General features: G+C 35.7%; 1 protein-coding gene across 6 annotated transcripts; it reads left to right on the forward strand.

Annotated features, from left to right (window-relative positions):
- Nucleotides 1-2,852: 2,852 nt before the first annotated feature.
- CCNI (cyclin I) lies at nucleotides 2,853-21,754 on the forward strand (the record flags this gene model as incomplete). Of its 6 annotated transcripts, none has more annotated exons than XM_080697359.1 (6): nucleotides 2,853-2,966; nucleotides 8,826-8,954; nucleotides 12,312-12,386; nucleotides 12,528-12,668; nucleotides 12,942-13,172; nucleotides 21,271-21,754. In XM_080697359.1, the coding sequence occupies 6 exons, from the start codon at nucleotides 2,853-2,855 to the stop codon at nucleotides 21,715-21,717; spliced, it is 1,137 nt and encodes a 378-aa protein (XP_080553485.1). The 6 variants fall into 6 exon arrangements, with proteins under 6 accessions (XP_080553485.1, XP_080553487.1, XP_080553486.1 ...); XM_080697361.1 differs by having other exon boundaries at nucleotides 12,528-12,545; XM_080697360.1 differs by lacking the exon at nucleotides 8,826-8,954.
- Between the last annotated feature and the right edge of the window lie 637 nt (nucleotides 21,755-22,391).

The following is a 22,391-nucleotide window of genomic DNA, read 5'->3' on the forward strand; positions in this document are numbered from 1 at the left end:
TCTGTAAAGTGGTTAATGTTCTCTATTTCTGATTTTAGTAATTTGTCTTATTTCTTGGTCAGACTATCTTAAAGTTTTGCCATTTTTATCTTTCTAAAGAATTGCCATTTGGTTTCATTGATTTTTTTTTTTTTTTTATTCTCTACTTTTTTTGTGTGTGTGGTGCTGGGGATCAAACCCAGGGGCATTATACCTCCAAGCTACACCTCCAGCCTTAATTTTTATTGCTTATTTTGAAACAGGGCCTCACTAAGTAGCTGAGGCTGGCCGCAAACCCCTTTCCTCCTGTTTCAGCCTCCCAAGTACTGAGATTACAAGCATGTGCCCCACCACAACTGTCTTTACTTCATTAATTTCTACTCTCTTATTGTCTTGATTCTTTTGGATTGCTTTAGCAATAGTTTCCTCTTCTTTTTCCATTATCTTTTAAGGCAAGAGGTTAGGCTATAGTTTTTTGTTATTACTGTTTTTAATAAGGAGTCATCGGGCTTGGTGGCCCATGCTTGTAATCCCGGCATTTGGGAGGCTGAGACAGGAGGATCACGGTTTGCGGACAGCTTCAGCTACTTAGTGAGGCCCTTTGCAACTCAGTAAGACCCTGTTTCAAAATAAAGAATTAAAAATCTGGCTGGAGGTGTAGCTCGGAGGTGGAATGCCCCTGGGTTCCATCTCTGGTAATGCAAAAAAAAAAAAAAAAAATAAGGTGTCTTCAGATATTTCCTTCTACTAGTAGTTTTATCATATCCAGTAACTTTTGGTATATTGTGTCTTCATTTTCACTCAAAGAATTTTCTGCTTTTCATTGTGAGTTTTTTCTTTGATCAGATTTGTTTTAAAAATGTTACAATATCTAAATATTTAAAAATCTTACTAGAGACCTTAACTGTAAGAAATTAGAAAATAGGAAACTCTTGAACCCAATCTTCCTCATCTATACCTCCTAAATACAATCTTCAAAGGAAACCTTGTAAGGGAAAAGTAGTCTTTAGTGGCATCTAGTTTTTGGTGTGTGTTGAGAAAGCTGATGGATGCCATGCTGTTGAGTGTAGCTGATGGCATAGAATTTTTTAAAATTTGGGGGTTTTGACATGAGCTCACAAATTATAGACTAAAATTGGGTTTCATAGAACTCTTAGAACCTATGATATCTCTTCACAGATCATCTGGTTCACAATACCATTCTAAGGCTAATATTTATATCTACATTAGATGAAATTATGTGAGCCTGCTCATCAAATTGTGGAAGATCTGAGAATAGCACCAAGGCAACAAAATTGGAATCTTAGAACGTCTCAGTAAAATACAACCCTGGATGGAATGTAATACGATGATTATTTTAAATGAAAAATATGTATTCAAAGCTCTGAACAAGATATATCATCCCTTCTACCTCACAGAGGCACCAAAATTCTACACACAGTGGGGTTGACGGGGGAAGTGTAGTTGGCTTCACAATGTACCTGAGATTATCTTAAAAGTTTTAGTTGATCATAAATTTTATTTGAATTGAGTATAAAAGTGGTATACTAATTTAGAAAAGCCAAAATGACATGTGAGGAAGCATTGAACAGGTTTTCAGCTTTGAAGAAGATAAATCAATGAGCCTGATAGCAGCTTCAGACATCTGAAGGATTGACCTGTAAGAGAAATTCAGATAAAGATTTGTTTATCTTGGTTTTGGTTTTATGTTTTTGTTTTTGTCCCCAGTGGTTAAAACTGGAACTGTTTCTTGAGTCCTTGTTTAATTGAAGTATTGTGCTGTGAGCACAACTTATATACCATAATATAAAAGATTTTGTTTGATGGTGGCCTCAAAAGAACTTACAGTGTTTTTGGAGGGATAGTGGAAAGCTGCTTTCAGAGGAGGAAGAAACCACATCTAATTAGAAAATCAGGACTGTTTGGAAGACGATACCTTCAAAATGGGTATTTTAGGGATTTGTAGTCCTTTTCCTCTCATTTTTTCTTTTTAGTATGAAAATACTTCATACTCATTATGAAAACTTACAAAAGCTCAGAAGTTTAAAGAATCAAAAAGAACCATACTCCAGTTGACTAGAGGTAGTCTTTAATAGGTTGAGTAGCAAAGAGGTAGAGCAGGTAAATCAAGGAATACAAAAGAGGATAATAGTCGTATTTGTGTTAGAATGTGGAAATTAAAGAAGAGGTTTGGTTTTTGTTTTCAAATTTTATCAGAAATTCTGGACATTTAAAAACTCCTAAATTGCATGAATTTAAAGCACATAATACAGGTACACAATTGAAAAAGTCAAATAATTATATGAAAAACAGCATATTTCTGCTATAGGTAGGCCTTACTCTTCTTTATTCTCTGGATCTTAATTCCTTTCGGCTCTTAGTTATTTCTGTTATTTCAGATCATATTTTAACTTTCTCATACTATTGATATCCCACACTGGCTTGGAAGAACAATTTAAGATGATTTCATACTGAAGAAGCAGGGGCGAGTAGGATTTAATGTAATTAATATAACTTTTTAAACAAAAAATGTTTGAGACAACTATTTCTAGGAATTTCTAGAATAAAAAGTGGCTTAAGATTATTTGCCAGTTTTACACAGTAATAACATTTTGGTTGGAGTCTGAAGGTTCTTTCATTCATATGGCCATATTTTTATTCCCTTTGTACCTGAATTTCAGGTTGAAAGACTGTTTTAAGAGCTGTAAAATCTATACTGCCTCATAACATTTTTATTTTGTTTTATGAATTACTTAAGTATCAACATTATATGTACACTGTACTTATTCTATAATTAAGTAATGAGCATTATTTATATTTGATTTTATAGGTAGCTACATCAAGCTGGGTGGCAGGCAGATCCAAAGGATATCATGAAGTTTCCAGGATCTTTGGAAAACCAGAGATTGTCTTTCCTACTGGAAAAGGCAATCTCTAGGGAAGCCCAGATGTGGAAGGTGAATATGCCGAAAATGCCTACAAATCAGGTAAAGATTTCTCTTCAGAGAGATTAGTTTTATGAGAAGTATGTGTACTAATACATATATAATAGTTTCTTGACAGCTACACTAGAGAAATATGTACATTTAAAGACCTGCCATATTTTTATTTCAGAAACCTCATGGTATTTTTTTGAAACAAGAGTTCATTGTTTTTGTTTTTTATCTCAGTTACTACTTTAAGATGTGTCCATTCACTTTACTCATAAACTATAATAAGCCTTTATTTCTAGATAGAGTTGTGTAAATTTTGCTAACTAATAATTCACAGTTTAACAGATTAAACATTTGTTAAATTGTGGTTATCAGTTCTTTATACTTTTATAATTCATCCACATACCCTGCTATATTCTTGGTACTTGTACTTACTTGTATGTGTGTGTATTGGGGGTAATTGAGTTGTGTAAATTACATAAAATTTATTTTTTCTATTTTTATCATTTGTCTTTGTTTAAGCTGGTAGGTTGCCAAATCTGGCCAGCCAGGATCTAGGCAATTTCTCTTGATTTGATACTGGTAACACTAGCAGTTCTAGTACTTCTAAAGACAAGCTATAGCAACTTTTCTAGTTACTCAGAGTATATAGGTTTTCTGCTCCCTACTTGGTCATAGTTAAAAGTAGTCATTTAAAATATATAAATATATATTTTGGGTGAGAGTATGGAGGTTGAACCCAGGAGCATTCTACCTTTGAGCTATAACCCTAGCCCTATTTTATTTTGTTTATTTGAAAACAGTCTTACTAAGTCCCTTAAACTGGTCATAAACCTGTGCTGTTCCTATCTTAATCTCCCAAGTACTGGGATTATAGGTATGTGGCACCACACCTGGTCAAGTTTTTTTCTTTTTTTTTTCTTTTTTTTTTTTGTGCTAAGGATTGAACCCAGGGATATTCCATCTCTGAGCTACACCCCCAGGTCGATTTTTTGTTTATTTTTGAAATGGTGTCACTAAGTTGCAGAGGGCCTCACTAAGTAGTTGAGGCTGGCCACAAACCTAGATCCTCCTGTCTCATAATGTTAGACATAACAGGTGTGATTAGATGCTACGAAAATATAGGACAGCCAGGGCATGGTGGCCCGCACTTGTAATTCCAGTACTTGGGAGGCTGAGACACCAGCATCATGGTTCCCAGAAAGCCTCAGCTACTTAGGCCCTCTGAAACTTAGTGAGACCTTGGTTTCAAAATAAAGAATAAAAAAATAGGGCTGGGAGTATAGCTTGGAGGTAGAATGCCCCTGCGTTCAATCACCTGGGGAAAAAAATTGAACGTTACTTAGCTCTTGAGTTATCAGGAAAAGTGTCTGGTAGAGAATGATCACTTGAAATAGCTTTAGAAAGATTTAAAATAAGTGAAATAGAGAAGGGACTGTATTCCACCTAAAAAACAATATGTGCAAAGGAGCAGTGATGTAAAATAGCAGGGGCAAGGAACAATGGTAAATACAAGTGCTACTTTTACTATGGAGTTTAAGGCAGAAAATAATGGAAGATAAATGGGGCTGGAGAGGTAGGTCATAGAGGGATTTGTTTGTATGCCATGCCCGAGGGACTGTACTTAATCTTCTAAGTGATGGTGAACCTTTTAGAGTTCAAAGCTGGGCAGGATTTATGTTTTAATGAAGAGATACTAGCAGCATGTGAAATTTTATGTACATATATATGTATATGAAATGAAGTAGTCTGTGTTTTACCATATAAATCCATTATAAATTATCTTTGGGATTAGTTGTGCAACAAATTTACTGAATCCTCTTAACCCTGTATGATAGATAAAACATCCCTTGATGAAATCAGAAAATAATTGGGCATGAAACTTAGTTTTTATAAAGATACTCTGATAATATTACTGGTTGGAACATGTTTGAATTGATTTGAAAAAGTGATCTTAGTATTACTTTAGTAAGAGTGGGTCTTTTTAAACTATCTTTTGTGGGATTTTGTTGCTGTTAGTTTTGGATAGTGATGATATTTTTTCATGATTATCAAATTTAAAAGAATTATGCAAAGATAACATCCTATAAATTTATTTTCCCCCATAATTTAGAGAATCATGTAGTTTAGAGATAGGAAAGGAAAAAACTAGTGTTTGAATGTTTTTTTTCATTCTCTGCTTTATGTAAGATATATCACTTAATGTAACTTTTGTATGGAAATTTCCATACAATTGTTCCTTTCTATTATGTCATCTTTATACTTCTTAAAATTTTATATTTATTTAATGTCAGATGCAAAATAATGACATTAATGTCTTTTTCAGAAATATTTTTTCTTATTAAATATACACTAAAAGCCTCCCCAGTTACTTTTCCTTTTATGAATTTATTTTGTCATTGTTGTTTGATTTGTTTGGCTAGCTTTTTTAAACATTACTTTTCTTTCTCCTAAATGCCTAACAATTTCTTATCTAGAAGTTTTTTTTTACTGCTTTCACTTTGCAGGGGCCATTAGGAACAGAACTGCATCTTAGATTAAACATCTCAGGTCTCTTTGGAAATACATGAGATATTATAGAACAAAGGGCCATGCTAACAGATACTTGACCCAGGTCCTAGCTGTAAGGCTGTATCTGCTGCTTCTCGCCTCCTAGAGAATTTTTAGCTTTTAACAGTGTTTTTTTGTTTTGTTTTGTTTGCATGTGGTACTTGGGATTGAATTCCAGGAGTGTTCTTCCCCAAGCCCTGTTTTACTTTTTATTTTGAAAAAGAGTCTCACTAAGCCACAGAGGGCCTTTCTGAATTGCTCAGGCTGGCTGCTAACCTTTGATCTTTCTGTCTCAACCTCCCAAGTACTGGGATTACAGGCCTGCACTACTACCATGCCCTGCTGCTTCAACAGTGATATTTAGCTGCCTTCTCAAACTTTTTGAGAGGTATAGTCGAACTTACGAAATTCATTACTTTGACTGCAGTTAAATTCCCCTGCTATTCCTTGTAGCAAGAACCCAGTTTTAATCTCATGAACTACCTTGTAGTCCTCTCCTTTTTGATTCTAGAATTACTAATTCTTACAGGAATAATTTGTCGGTCTCATACGCACCTTGATTTCATTTGCAAGTCTGAAGTGCTTAATTGTAATTTGTTGCCTATAGGGTGATGTCATTATTTCTGTCCTTCACAGTAAAGTTTATAGGTTTAAATTCTGTGATTCTTTTTCTTTCAGTACAAATGACCCCTCACTTTTTGAGAAGAGTTTTTTTTTTTTTTTTTTTTAATGTACTGGGATAGAACCTGGGTGCATTTTATTTGCAGACCAAATCCTTTTTAGTTTCTGTTTTGAACCAGAGTCTTGCTAAGTTGCTGAGCGTCTTACTAAGTTGCTTTGGGTCTTTCTAAGTTGCTGAAGAGGTCCTCAAACCTACAATCCTCCTGTCTCAGCCTCCCAAGTACTGGAATTACAGGCATGTGCTCTTACAACTTGCTTCATTTTTTAACTTTTAAGATATAGATTAGGTGCTGTCTATTCTAAGAAGCTTTCCCACACTGAGCCAAATTCTCTTCCACTGGGCTCCTGGAATCCTGTGCCCTAACTAGTGCGTACTATATACGTTTTGAACATTTTTTATGATCTACCTCACTGTAAGATTTAAGTTTTAAAGTGAAACGGGGGCCAGGCATGGTGGCACACATTTGTAATCCCAGTACTTGGGAGGCTGAGACAGGAGGATCACAGATTTGTGGCCAGCCTCAGCTACTTAGTGAGGCCCTGCAAAACTTAGTGAGACCCTGTTTCAAAATAAAGAATTAAAAAAATGGGCTGGGTGTATAGCTAATGGGTAGAATGCCCCTGGGTTCAATCTCCAGTACCGAGAAAAAAGTATAAACAGGAATTTTTTGTTTTTTATCAGCTCAGTAGTGATATGTTAATATAAGAAATTGTAGCTGGTCTCAGCAAGTAGTGACACTTATGTCAACCTAATAAGACCTTCTTTCAAAACAAAGTAGGAGTGGGAGGTATAGTTCAGGGGTAGAATGCTCATGGGCTCAATCCCTGTGCCACAAAAGAAAAAAAAATTATAAATAATCTTTTGTTTTATTTTCTTGTTTCTTTTTCATTTTTATAGAGTTGTTTCAAAGGTAACCAGAAGGTTTATATATGGTAATCAACCTTTAAAACTATCAGTTTGCCAGGCGTGGTGGCGCATGCTTGTAATCCCTGCTCTTGGGTGGTAGAGACAGGAGGATCACGTAGGTTCGAAGCCAGCCTTGCTGGCTTAAGAGACCTCTGTTTCCAAATAAAAATATAAAAAATAGGTGTCTGGGAGTGTAGCCCGGAGGTAGAAGGGTTTCCTGGAACCCCAGTACCACAAAAAAAAAACTATCAGTTTAATTGAGTTTAGAACTACATGTAAAAAACCAGGCAAGTATGATTAGTTGGTTTGTCTAATAGAAAAGAATATTTTACTTTGTCATGCCAAGGCTGAAAAGTAAAGTGACAGGAAGGGAGGGAGTAAAGGAGAAGGAATGAGAACAGAAATTTGCAGGTGCATTGGCAGATTATAATGAGCAGCAAGTCATATGTCCTCATAACACCAGAGAAAGCCAAGCAAAAGAAAATAAACTCCAGCTAAAATTCCTGTGTGAAAGATACTGTCAAGATAATACAGTCATTATTGCCATAATAGCTATTAATGCATCTTTGTGTGTGGTAAAGAAATTTCAGAAAGTTGACAGTGATCAGGAAAGAAACAAGATAAGTAATATATTTTTAAATAGTTTTTCATCAAAAATAGTTAATGGTGATAAGAACTGCTATGTCTGCATTATCTTTACTTGTCTGGAACCCTCAATGAAAATAGTCTTTTCCAATAATCACAAAAATATAGTCATTTCTGCACTTTGCTGTTTTTGATCTGGCAGAAGTAGTACTCACAAGGATTATTACTAATTGTTTAATGGTAATGCAAACTCAAGCTCAAGAGTAAGTAAAGATATTTATTTAAATCACTTTTTTTTTTCTGTACCAGGGTTTGAACTCTGGGGCATTTTACCTCCAAGCTATACCCCCAGCCCTGTATTTTTAAATTTGGAAACAAGGTCTTACTAAATTGTATAGGACCTTGCTAAGTTGCTGAGGCTCCCTCAAAATTGCGATCCTCTTTTCTCAGCCTACCAAGTTACTGAGATTATAAGTGTGCATTAACACAACTGGCTTCTAAGTTACTATTGATTTAAATTGCGTTCCTTGTAAAAATTAAGCTGCTACTCAGCAGTTATTAATATGTAGGGATATAAAAACATTGTTTTGTGCTTATGGCAGTCTTTCCAAGAATTCTGAGTTTGGGTTAGTTTGCCCTTCAATGTTTTTTCATCATGTTATCTGTAGAATTACAGTTAAATTAGAATTTTTTTGTCCTTGATGTTTTTCATTTACTTTGGATTTTTATTTATTTTTAATAGATATTCTGTTATTATAGTTCATTTATTATATTTCCCAAAATAAGTTGATGGATATTTGCCGCCTTAAAAAGAAATACACTATATTTTCTTATTCTCAACGGTTAGGAAAATTTAATTACAAAATTGCTACCAGTAGATAATTTACCTAGATTTTAAAATGTTATATTCTGTGAACATCTCAATTTAATTAAAGAAGATACTTGCTGAGGTGATCGAGTGAAGATTTTAATATTTAAAAGAATATTGGAAATTGGTATTCAGTGTGATAAACTAGCACATAAAGTTTTATTTTTATTTATCTCATTTGATTTTTAATAACCTTAAAGATATTTGTTAACATATAAATGCATTTTTTGTAGTATTTGCTATCCTTTTATAAGAGAGAATTCTAACTGTATTCTTCATGACAGCTAACTTTATTGTTTATTTTAAAATTATTTTCTTCTAGAATGTTTCTCCATCCCAAAGAGATGAAGTAATTCAGTGGCTGGCCAAACTCAAGTACCAATTTAACCTTTACCCAGAAACTTTTGCTCTTGCCAGCAGTCTTTTGGACAGGTTTTTAGCTACTGTAAAGGTAAATATTTTTACATATAACCTCTCCTTTGGTGTTGATATATTAAATCTGAGGCTGTTAATATGCTATAGAGAATTGGAACTTTTCTGAAGAATGTATTATCATGTACTTCATAATATCTTTAAGGTTTTGTTTCTAATTGTATTCTGTAGTTTCCTTTTAGCTACAAGTACTCATAACTTAAGCTTATGAAATTTTGACTTCTTGATTTTCGTATAAACCATATAGCATTGACAGATGTTTAGTTGTCTTCTGACACACTGTACTGTACTGGACAATGAATGAGACTAGAAGAGTATAAGCTTTTGCACATTTTTCTCTCACTTTTTATTGAATATCATATTGTATGGTTTTCTGGACAATATGTAAATATTTTCCATGGACATACTTTGGGATGCAAAGATGTCATAAAACAACTTTGGTACATTTTTGTTGAATGGCAGCATATACATGTATTATAGGGTTTTTTCTAATATATCTATGACTGTGTTATGTCATAATAGGCCCTCAATAGATTTAAAGCAGAAACTCAGCATTTAGTTGACGGTAACATATAAAAGAGTAAAGCAGTTGATTTATGTGCCTAGAACTATGTAAACTGGAGGAATTGAATTAAATGTTTTGTTACTAGGCATAAAAAGTGAAAACCAAAGAATATGGAGTGTAAGAATTTGCATAGTCATTAAATTACTTTTTTTTTTTTCAGTACTGGGGATGGAACCCAGGGGCATTCTATCTCCGAGCTACACCCCCCAGCCCTATTTTTTATTCTTTATTTTGAAACAGGGTCTCACTGAGTTACAAAGGGCCTCACTAAAGTAATAGCTGAAGCTATCGGCAAACCACGATCCTCCTGTCTCAGGCTCCCAAATGCTGGGATTACAAGTGTGCACCACCACACCCAGCTTAAATTACCTTTTTATGTTTTAAATATCTACTCTTTGCTGGGCATGGTGGCGCATACCTGTAATTCCAGTACTTGGGAGGCTTATACAGGAGGATCGTAGGTTCAGACAGCCTCAGCAATTTAGTGAGACCATGTTTCAAACAGTAAATATGACTAGAAATGTAGCTTAGAGGTAGAACGCCCCCGTTTGATCCCAAGTAACACCCCCACCACCAAAATTTATGCTCTTAAGAAACTTAAAGGACCCATATTAAATACTTTTAACACATTTGGCGAAATTCTGGAAATGAGAATTTTGCTATCTATAAATCTCACTTTTTCATATTATTTGTTGGGGCTTGTCATGTTAATAAACATCAAATAACTTATAGATGGCTAATTTATATTGAAATGATCTAAATGTACCTTAAATAAAGACACTTAAACCATAAAAAGTTAGCAACAGTGCAGGAGAGCCTCGATCCTAGCAAAAGAAATCACTCTTGCCAGACGTGGTGGCGCACGCTTGTAATCCCCGCACTTGGGAGGCTGAGACAGGAGGATCGTGCAGGTTCGAAGCCAGCCTCAGCTACTTAGTGAGGCTCTCGACATCTTAGTGAGACCCTGTTTCCAAATAAAATATAAAATGGGTCTGGGAGTATAGCCCGGAGGTAGAAAGCCTCTGGGTTCCACCCCCAGTAACACTAACACACACACACACACACACACACACACACACACACACAGAGAGAGAGAGAGAGAGAGAGAGAGAGAGAGAGAGAGAGAGAGAGAGAGAGATATCACTCTGAAGGTCTTAAAAATAAGAGGGGTAACTGGGACACTAGTAATCCTAGTGCTTGGAAGGCTGAGACAAGAAGATCACAGGTTGGAGGCCAGTCTTATCAACTTAGCAGGTCCCTGTTTCAAAATAAGGAAAATAGCTGGAAATGAGGCTCAGTGGTAGAGTGCTTATATAACAGGCACAAGACCTGCCCTGGGTTTCACCGCAAGAAACAAAGGAACCTGAGCACTATTCCAAACCTAATGACTCCAAATCTCTTAATAGGTAATATCTAGTTGTTTCTATTAAAAAGAAAAACACTGCACAGATGATTTTAATATATAACCAGATTTGAGAACTACTGTTCAAAAAAAAATTTACTGTTGGGTTTCTCTTTATATTAAATTTTTTTTGGTACCCTTGATTTAGAGGTAGTAATGCCTACAACTGTTAACTGTTAGATTCTTTTTTTTTTCCTTAATGAACTCAAGTTACCTCAGAGATGGAGTTTATACATTACATGCATGGAGAAATAAAGGAGCCTGGGAAACTGCTGTAGCAACACTGTCTGACTATCTAGATTTTCTGTGTCGTATCCCTTAGCCTCTGAGACTGCTCACCTATAAAATGAAAACACAATAGGAGCTATAATATTTTCAGAAGGGCCTTTTTAACTAAATCTTCAATTAGTAATTATTTTTAAATATCTGTAATGTTGAACCATTTATTTCTCTTGTGAACAGAAGACTGGAAGATTATTATATGCCATTTACACTGAGAACAGTGGTCATTGGCATGTTTATTAAGTGTAAAATGAATGTCAAAACAGGTTTTACTATTTGTATGTATGTAATCTAACTTTACCTCTGTGTCCTTGAATTTAATGGGACTAAATTGTTTTAATTACTGAAAACTGTCTTCTGGCACTGCATTGGCTTAGACACCAATGTGTTGTACTGCAATCAACTGTTTTTCCTGGCTGCCAAAACTGTTGAAAAGTGGGCCTACCTCCTTATAGCCAGGAAAACAAATTCAAGTAATCTTGTGTCAAATTTAAGAAAGATACTTTTTTTAACCACTAATTGATCTTGTGTGCATTTAGGGCTATTTCATTCTTATTTTGAAGCTTGAATATAAGTTTGTGGGTATATGTGAACATTTAATAATTAGAAAGTTTCTACTTATCTGCTAGGATCATACAATTTATAAAAGTATTTGAAATATACTAGTCTTTATATTTTCTTCTTTCTCTTTAATTTCTGTAACACCTACTATGCTATATTAGTGATACTTTGTTAGATAGAATAAAGCCAGCTTTTTATATGTGTGTGTATAGACATATATACATACACATACACACACACACACACACACACACACACACACACACATAAATATACTTTTAAATTTGGGGAACATTTTTAAAGACTTCTAAAATAAAGCTTTTCTTTGCTAGATAGAAATTGAGTTTAACTGGTGGAATTTCTGGCAATGGAATTTTTTTTAGAGTGTCACACATGGTAATAATGTTAAAAGTTAGCTCTGAACTAGAATGAGTGAGAATAGAATTAACTAAATTCTATAGAATTACACTTGTGTGTGTGCTTTGTCTCATCTGCCATTTAGAAAGGTTATAAAAAGTTAGATTGAAAATCACTAAAATTGCTCTTTCCTCTTTTCAAAATTTTAGGCCCACCCAAAATATTTGAGTTGTATTGCAATCAGCTGTTTTTTCCTGGCTGCCAAGACTGTTGAAGAAGATGAGGTAATAAATCCTTCTAAGATTAGTTAATGTTTCTTTTTGAAAAATTTTCTACATTTATTAACTAGCTTTTTGTTTGCCAAAATAAAAGATAAAAATATTTTTTTCTTGTCATTCCTGTTCCTGTTTCTTTGCTTGGGATAGAAAATTCCAGTGCTGAAAGTATTGGCAAGAGACAGTTTCTGTGGATGTTCCTCATCTGAAATTTTGAGAATGGAGAGGATTATTTTGGATAAGTTGAATTGGGATCTTCACACAGCCACACCTTTGGATTTTCTTCATATCGTAAGTATACCCTGAAGTCTTTTAGTTTCTTAATTGAATATGTAGCTCTATTTCAATAGCCTCAGAGATTGCTCTACTTATTTTGTACTAATTTTTAGGAAAAGAATATTAAAATTAGCCAAGGAAAAATTAGGAATTGAGATACATGGCAAATCACCAAAAATGAAGTTGTGAACTTAGAAATTGTATAGTCCCTGAAGTTAACATCAATTTCTATACATAATTTCTAAGACATGTAATTAAAATTAAAATAATGTTCTTGTGATTTTTCAGTTCCATGCCATTGCAGTGTCAACTAGGCCACAGTTACTTTTCAGTTTGCCCAAATTGAGCCCCTCTCAACATTTGGCGGTCCTTACCAAGCAGTTACTTCACTGTATGGCCTGCAACCAACTTCTGCAATTCAAAGGATCCATGCTTGCTTTGGCCATGGTTAGTTTGGAAATGGAGAAACTCATTCCTGATTGGCTTCCTCTTACAATTGAACTGCTTCAGAAAGCACAGGTAGGTATCAGCCTAATTAGACATTTCTCATTTTAAGTTTTTCTCTTGCTGGAAATACATATGGTTCCCACATAGCTATAACACTAAGAGACATGTCTGATAATGTAATAACAAATCATTCTTAAGAATGCAAGAGTAAAGTGTTATATTTTTGATACTTTAGACTTGTGGGCTAAATGTCTTCTTTCTCTTACAAAATTGAGGTAATGTTCTTGATTCTTTTCAACCCTTTTCCTTGACTACTTACCTTTAATAATTTTTTTTTAAATTTTTGGTGGTACTGGGGTTCCTGGAAGCCCTCCTTCCTCCGGGCTACACTCCCAGACATATTTTATACTTTTTTGGAAATAGGGTCTCTTAAGCCAGCGCGGCTGGCTTCGAATCTGCGCGATCCTTCAGTCTCCGCCTCCCAAGCACGGGGATTACAAGCGTACGCCACCACACCCGGCTACCTTTAATAATTTCAAACACCTAAGATTCTCAACATTTTCTCCTTTAGTTTTGCATAAAGTCACTTTTTGCTGTTATCCATAGGTTTCATGTAGTACCTCTCTATGAAGATATCCCCCAGAACCCTAAGAAGTTTTTTATTCACTAAGATTAGTTTGTCACTCATATCTACAATATAAAATGTTAATGGTTGATAAATTATCAGGCACCTGAGTAAAATGTAAAGGCTTGGAGGTGATGGAAACTCTCATTCAAATGTAAAGTTACTAGTAGTGCTTTATATTAACTACTGGGACAGAAGCCTTATTGGTTTTATTCATGTTACCAAATAGAATTTACCAAGTTTACATGTGCCGCAAACCATATTTTTCTGCCAGCTATATTCATAAAAGACTCAGGAACCTATTATCCCTTTACATGGCTCTGTTTATTCTCTTATCAATAGGTCCTCTGATTTTTTTTTTCCTTCTCTCTTTTAAGAAGACTGTTAAATTCTGAGCTTAAAAACATTCATTCTGAGGTTAAAAACATTCGAAGCCAGGTGTGGTGGCACAAGCTTGTAATCTCAAATTCGGGAGGCTGAGACAGGAGGATTGCGGTTTGAGGAAAGCCTCAGCTACTCAGTGAAGCCCTTTGAAACTCAGTGAGACCTTGTTTCAAAATAAAGAATAAGGGCCGGGCGTGGTGGTGCACGCTTGTAATCCTCGCACTTGGGAGGCAGAGACAGGAGAATCGCGCAGGTTCGAACCCAGCTACGCGCGCTGGCTTAGGAGACCCTGTTTCCAAATAAAAATGTAAAAAATAGGTCTGGGAGTGTAGTCCGGAGGTAGAAGGGCTTCCAGGAACCCCAGTACCAACAAAGCAAAAACAAAATAAAGAATAAAAGCTGGGTGTGGTGGCACACACTTGTAATCACAGTGCTTGGGAGACTGAGACAGGAAGATCGCACAGGTTCAAAGCCAGCCTCAGCTACTTAATGAGGCTCTCAGCAACTTAGACCCTTTTTCCAAATAAAGTATAAAATAGGTCTGGGAATATATCCCGGAGGTAGAAAGCCCCTGGGTTCCACCCTCAGTACCACCAAAAAATAAAAAATAAAAAAAAAATAAAAAATAGGGCTGGGGGTGTAGCTTGGAAGTAGAATGTCCCTGGGTTCCATCCCCAGTACTGAAAAAAAAACAAAACAAAAACATTCGAGCCGGGCATGGAGGTCCACATTTGTAATCCCAATATTTGGGAGGATGAGCTAGGAAGGTCGCAGGTTTTGAAGCCAGCCTCAGCATCTTAGCAAAACCCTGTTTCCAAGTAAATAAAATAGGTGTAAGAACCAGGCATGGTAGTGCACTTGTTATCCCAGTACTTGGGAGAATGAGACAAGAGGATCATACAGATTCAAAGTCAGCCTCAGCTACTTAGTGATACTCTCAGCAACTTAGTGAGACTCTGTTTCCAAATAAAATATAAAATAAATCCGAGAGTATGGCCCAGAGGTAAAAGGCCCCTGGGTTCCATCCCCAGTACCACAAAAAAAAAAAAAAAAAAAAAAAAAAAAAAATAGGTCTAGAGGTATAACCCAGAGGTAGAAGGCCCCTGGATTCTATCCCCAGTACCACCAGAAAATAAAAACAAACTCAAAAGACATTTCATAATGTCTTTTGACATTATGAAATTGACATTATTGAATTTCATCCTCTAATTTCTGAGCAGAGAAGACCTGAGTCTACATATAAAGAATGATCAGAACAATATGTTAGCCAGACTACCTGTGCAGTATATGTATTTTATAAGGGAGATACCTTCTCTTAATAAAAGAACTAATTGTAGCAAAGAACTGGAATTATTACTATTTTATCTTACAGCAAAAGAATACAGTAAAAGAAAAAGTTCATTCTGGTAGGATAGTTAAAATTGAAAGTATAGATGTAAGCTTTTAAAGTTCAGAAGTATCTTATTAGTACTACCCCTTGGCTTTTGAGAATTTCATGCTCTAATTTCTGAGCAGAGAAGACCTGAGTCTACATATAAAGGATGATCAAAACAGTATGTTAGCCAGACTTCTACCTGTGCAGTGTGTGTCTTTTACAAGGGAGATACCTTCTCTTAATAAATAACAAATCTTAAAATAATTTAGTATCTCTTTCCATTGAGTTAAATTTTGTAATAAAAATCCTAGGAGGTATTTAGTGAGGATTTTTAGAAACTACCACATAAATGGATAGCATGGCACAGAAAATTTACTTAGCCTATTTAAAGTATTGGAAAATAAAGTTGAATGTTAATCTTCCACATTATACTGTGAAGTGGGTGAGAACAAGCATGAATAGAAAACCTCCAGTGTCACTTACTATAATTATTATTTTTGTGTCTAATACTGGAGATTGAACCAATTGATAGTCTTATCTTTGAACTATACCCCTAATCGTTTTTGTTTGTTGAAACAGGGTTCCATTAAGTTGCTAAGGCTGTCCTCAAACCCTTGATCCTCCTATCTCAGCCTTCTAAATACTAGGATTATAGATGAATGCTGTCACACCCACCTTAAGACATTTTTTAAAAATTGGAACAAATCTGAATACTCCTGGAGTTGGGCTGTCTATTCCCAAGTTAGTACAAGGGGGTGGGGGGATTGTTGCATGAGATGTTAATGTTACAAAGAAAGGACAGATATTGAGGCATAAATATTAATGTTAACAAAGTTGTATTCTTTACCTTCAAGAGTTTGTTCTCTATTAATGAACATTGGAGAATTCTACTGATTATTTTGTTCTGTTTTGGGGGGCTAGAAGAAAGTGTTTCCTGCCGGGCGTGGTGGCACACACTTGTAATCCCTGCGCCTGGGAGGCTGAGATAGGAGGATCACCCAGGTTCAAAGCCAGCCTTAGCTGGCTTAAGAGACCCTGTTTCCAAATAAAATACAAAAAAAATATGTGTGGGAGTGTAGCCTGGAGGTAGAAGGCCCCTGGGTTCCATCCCTAGTACCATCAAAAAAAAAAAAGAAGAAGAAGAAGAAGAAGAAAGTGTTTCCTGAAACTTATCTTTCCCTCAACTAAAAGAGTTTATAAACTTGATATTTGACAGAATCTTCATAGAAATCATTTCATTCAACTCCTTTATTTTAAAGCTTCAGTTTGGGGGAACTTAGGGCTTTCTTAGAGACATGGAAAGAACCTACTTGGTAATGAAGAAAGCTAAAAAGAACCAAGTTTTTATTGATTTTATTTTTATTATTATTATTATTATTATTATTATTATCATTATTATCATTATTATTATTAATTTTTGGTGGTACCTGGAATTGAACCCAGAGATATTTTACCCTCAGCCAATTTGTTATTTGGAAATAAGGTCTCACTAAGTTATGGTAGGGCCTTGCTGAATTGTTGAGCTGGCTTCAAACCTGTCATCCTCCTGTCTCAGCCTCTCAAGTACTGGGGTTACAAGTGTGCACCACCACAGCCATCTTAGAACCAGTGTTTTTTTTCAATGCCACACAAACCTTAAAGATTCTACTCTAGGAATTTTCAGAACCTTAGAAGTCAAACACTTTTCTCGGCCCTCCTCCCCAACCCCTAATAAAAGTTGTACACACACAATCCCAGAATCCAGAGAAGAAAAGTATAGCTATCCTTTGTAATGTGTCCAGGGCAGAGACATATTGGGGTTCAGAGTCCCACTCACGGGGCTTTTTCCTTTTTATAAGCTCTTTGGACAGAGTCTAAAAATCACTCTTCCATTTTCGTATATATAAGTGTGTGTGTGTGCGCGTGCGCGTGCGCGCACACACGCGCGCACATATATATTATATAGTATAATATTTCATAAGTATCTATTGAGAAGTCTATGATCTACACATTAGGAAAACTGTTGTTGAGGACTCTGTTACATGTAGTATTCAAGTTGTAATGGGGAAGATAATGAAAATAAATAGGCTCACAAAATTTGATAGGAATTTGGGGTCTTAGTCTAGTAGTAGTTTTTCTCTAAAACCAACTTGGGCTGATGACCAGCTCTTGTGGCCCTAAGCACTTCTGGTTCTTCTGGACTCACTTCTGTCTTTGTTAAGTTCATGTATTCAGGTTGGAATACCAGGTCTATTATAGGAGATTCTTGCTTCAGACTGGTGAGATCATACTAGTATTACCTTTTTTTGTGGCGGGGGGATGCTGCTGGATATCAAACACAGGACCTTGCACATTCAAGGCAAGTGCTCTGCTACTGAGCTACATCCCCAGCTCCCTGCCAGTATTACTTCTGACATGATTTCCAGTGTCTTGGTTTGAGAGAGGTCTGCTTGCAGACATTTGTGCAATGACAAACTGCCTATGTGCCCTCTTGACTTGGGACAAAGTATGGTGACTGCTCTGGTTTGAAGGGCCAACATCCTGTTGTTCCTTCTAGCCTTTCCCCCTCCCTGCCTGTCTTTGCCAACTCTTGTGTGCTATTTGTTGGTCTCCACTTGAGGATGGCTAAACCTTTTTCTTACCGCTTCTACCCTTGGCCTACTTGAGTCTCTGTGCTCATGTCTTCCTCTTCTGACTGGTGTGGTTTGCTTTGATAATTTTCAGGGTGCTAACCCTACCTAGATTAGTGAGGTAGTCTTCCATTAGGAAGACTATCTAGCCAAGTAGTAATCAGAAGTATATATTCTGGTTTAAACTAAAGTGGAGAGTTAAAAAGCAGACTCTTCCCAACCAGATTCTCCTGGTTCTTCTTGAAGATATCTAAGGTTACCTTGTTTCAGCAGGTATTTTCAGTTCTTACTGCCCACCTGGATCCATCTGGATCTATGACTTAGGCCATGCTATTCTGCTCTCCCTTCTCATCAGTAATGTATTTGAATGTATGTTTTAGTGCTACTTAACACACCCCCCTTGCGAACTAAATTAGTGTTTACTTTTCTAGAAAAGGGTACTTAGAAATGGTCACCATGTTCAAATTTGTAGAAATAATTATAAAAATTACCAGCAGCAGTGGTTATCTAGATGCCCTGTAATTAAAAGTGTTCATTTAAGCTGGGTGTGGTAGCACATGCCTTTTAATCATAGTATTTGGGAGGCTGAGACAGGAGGCTCATAGATTTGCAGCCAGCCTCAGCAAATTAGCAAGGCTTTCTGCAACTTAGACCCTATTTCAAAATAAAAATAAAATAAGGATGGAAGTATAGCTCAGAGGCAGAATACCCCTCAGTTCAATCTTTAGTGTGACCAAAAAGTGCTCATTTAAAAATTTTTAACAGAGATCCAGTAAGGGACTTTGCTGGCATCAAGAATTATAGTAATTCCAGTATAAGTACTTGCTTTTTTTTTTTTTTTTTAAACACTGGATCTCAGTAAGGATCAAAATAATTTATAATGTCCTTTCTAGCTATGTCTCGTCTAGTCTTTACTTCCTAAATATAATTCCATATTTTTATTTTCTACACAAAGATTATGACAAAAAGTCTTTCCTTTAAATATATATGTTATTTTTCAGGATTCTACCATGGAACTTACTATGCCCATTAGTCAAGGTATTAGAGTATTTGTGGTACTTTTACTTTTTTAGGATGCAAAGTGTCATTTAGTTGCTAAAGAGTAGCTCATTAAACTGGGGACATTTTAGAAATAATTTCTACACTGTAGTCTTTTCATTGCCCAATTTCATTTGTTACTTTAAATTTTTTTTAATTTACTATTTTTTTTCTAATTTTGGTAGTACTAAGAATTGATTTCAGGGGCATTCTACCTCCTAGTTACACCTCCAGTCCTGTTTTTTATTTATTTTTGAAACAGTGTCTCACTAAGTTGAGGAGGGCCTCAATAAGAAGTTGAGGCTGGCCATGAACTGAGGATCCTCCTGTCTTGGCCTCTTGAGTACTGGGATTGCAAACATGTACCACAATGCCCCGGCCTGTTACTTCTCTTTTATTAGGCTGCTTGAAATTATGGTAGAAGCCCATCCTCTGTGTGGTTTTGTTCCAGCTTGTAACATGAGTCAGCTTGTTCTACATCCCTAGGTTTTACATAAGACCTAATCTCCAATAGTAATCTTGATAGGGAACTATTATCTTAGATATTATATGATTTTATTTCTTTAAAACAAAAAAAATGTCTTATTCATGGTGGGTTTTCAAGTACCTTTCAAAGTAGAGGGGATAGATCAATGAACAAAATGGTAGATAAGAAAATCTGCCACTTCCACATATTATTTCTGACCATTTCAGGAAATTTTACATTTATATTCTGTGATGATGAATACAAGCCTTTCGTGCTTCTTTCCATTGATTCTCTTCTGGTTGACATGCTATATTTAGAGAGAAAATTAATTTCTTGACAAAATATATTCTTATAGAATGTTTTATTTTACCTAAGTATTGTAAACAGGCATTCTGGTTATATATGGATGAATGAGATTGTTAAAAAAAAGATCCAAAATATGTATAAAATGCACAAAAGTGGAAAAACGTAATCCCTCGTTGTTAAATGTCTAAGAGAAGCTTCATGGAGGTAATGATTTTCAGCCAGTTTAAAGAGGATGGGTAGTACAGTTCATGAGGTAGAAAAAAGATGAGCAAGGGGAAAATTTGTGCACAAATAGACCAGGTTTATTTGGCAAGAAAGTAGAACATAAATTTGGGGGTATGCTTGGAAATAAGGCTGGAAAAACAGGTTGGGACAGATTATAGACAGCTTTATTAATACCAAACTAAGGGATTTAGCTTATTTCTCATAGGCATTGGGGTGCTGCTAAAGAAATCTGACTAGGAAGAAATACATAGTGCTGTAAAAATAATTAGTTTGAAAACACTGTAATTATAGGAAAAGGGCAGAGACTATTACAGGTAAGATTTTGAAGGCCTTTCTTGTGCAGTCCTTGTGCTAGAAACTTAGGGATTCAAAAATGGATATGATGCAATGCTTATAACTTGGAATCTCAGTCTCTACTGAAAAGGCTAAGTGGTTAAATAGATTATTCTAATTCAATATAGTAAGTATGATGTCAGATCAATATACAAACAAATGACTGGAAATTGAGGTCTTCACGGGGTTGGGGAAGTAAAGTGTAATTCAAAAAGATTGATACCTGAATTGTCCTTAAGGGTGAGTAGGAATTGGCAAAATTCCCAACTTTCTACTTTCTAGCATTGTTAATAATGTTAAGTCCTATTTTCTAAAAGTAAAAATTTTTTAAAAAAAGACCTGCTTTAAGTTCTAATTTATTATTTTTAAACAACACTAAAACTGGGTTAAATTCTTAGTTGGGTAATCTTCTCATCACTGATTTTTCTTTATGCTTGCCTCTGGCTTCTTCCTTAAATTCTTTTACTTTGATCTTCACAGAAAAAAATTAGAAACAGCCAAGAGGAAGACATTGGTTATATTGCAGTAAACAAAAGAGAAATGTTTTTGCTCTGACTAAATGTCCAGCATACACTTGCAAGTATAGAATTCAATTGCAAAAGAGCTTTATATTAGAAATACAGATTTGGGCATAATTTAAAATGATAGGAGGGTGAGGAGTCAAATTTGAGGTAAGAGATGCAGGGAGAAGAGAGCCAAAGGGACAGAGGGCACAGGAAGGAAACATGGCCCAGCAAAGATGCCAGAGCAGCATATGTTCATTAATGATCGATCAACACTGTGTTTTTTGTTTTTTTGTCTTGGCCCAGATGGACAGCTCCCGGTTGATCCACTGTCGGGAGCTTGTGGCACATCACCTTTCTACGCTGCAGTCTTCTCTGCCTCTAAATTCCGTTTATGTCTACCGTCCCCTCAAGCACACCCTGGTGACCTGTGACAAAGGAGCATTCAGATTACATCCCTCCTCTGTGTCAGGCCCAGATTTCTCCAAGGACAACAGCAAGCCAGAAGTGCCAGTCAGAGGTACTGCAGCCTTCTACCATCATGTCCCAGCTGCCAGTGGTGGGTGCAAGCATACCTCTGCTAAGCGCAAAGTAGAGGAAATGGAAGTGGATGATTTCTATGATGGAATCAAACGTCTTTATAATGAAGATAATGCTTCAGAAAACATGGGTTCTGTGTGTGGCACTGATTTATCAAGACAAGAGGGACACGCTTCCCCTTGTCCACCTTTACAGCCTGTTTCTGTCATGTAATTTCAACAAGTGTTACCTTCTAGTGCAAACCAAGGTTGACAACTCTGGGAATGAGTATATGCAAAACCAGGAAAGGCTATAAAGGGCTGTATACCTTATCAGGCTGATTGGAAGTGAACCAGAGGGGGAGGTGGAAAACCTTTTTAAGTAAAAAAATTCCTTTGTAGTCAGTTCTACTCTTTGCCAAAATGTAGTTTACCCCATGTCATAAATTCACATGTAATGTTCCAAAAATACCTCCAAAAATCAGAGCTAGCAAGCCTCTTCCCAGCATCCTGATTTAAATTTTATTTTGCTTTTGCGTGATTCTCCATTAATGAATTTTATGCATGTTGATCTATATACTGACTTTCATTAAATAGGTAACCCCCCAAATTTTGTTTAGCAGTTTAATAATTTTAGTGTGTCACCCATGTTTAATTCATGATTCAGATCTCAGTCTGACAGGGGTACTTTGGAATTATCCCATATGAATCAAAGGTGGTAATTGAAAAAGTTTGCTTATTACCACATTGATTTTGTCTTTGTCTCATTTCAATTTTTAGAGTTTAAAAACAAAATAACTTCATTTTTGTTTATCTTAAAATGAAACTTTAAAATGGCATGTAATTAGAACACTTAGATTTGTTGAAAGCATTTTTTGACAGCTGTATAAAAGAAATTATGATAAAGTT

This window comes from Muscardinus avellanarius (genome assembly GCF_963383645.1).
Source record: "Muscardinus avellanarius genome assembly, chromosome: 6".
Lineage (NCBI taxonomy): Eukaryota > Metazoa > Chordata > Mammalia > Rodentia > Gliridae > Muscardinus > Muscardinus avellanarius.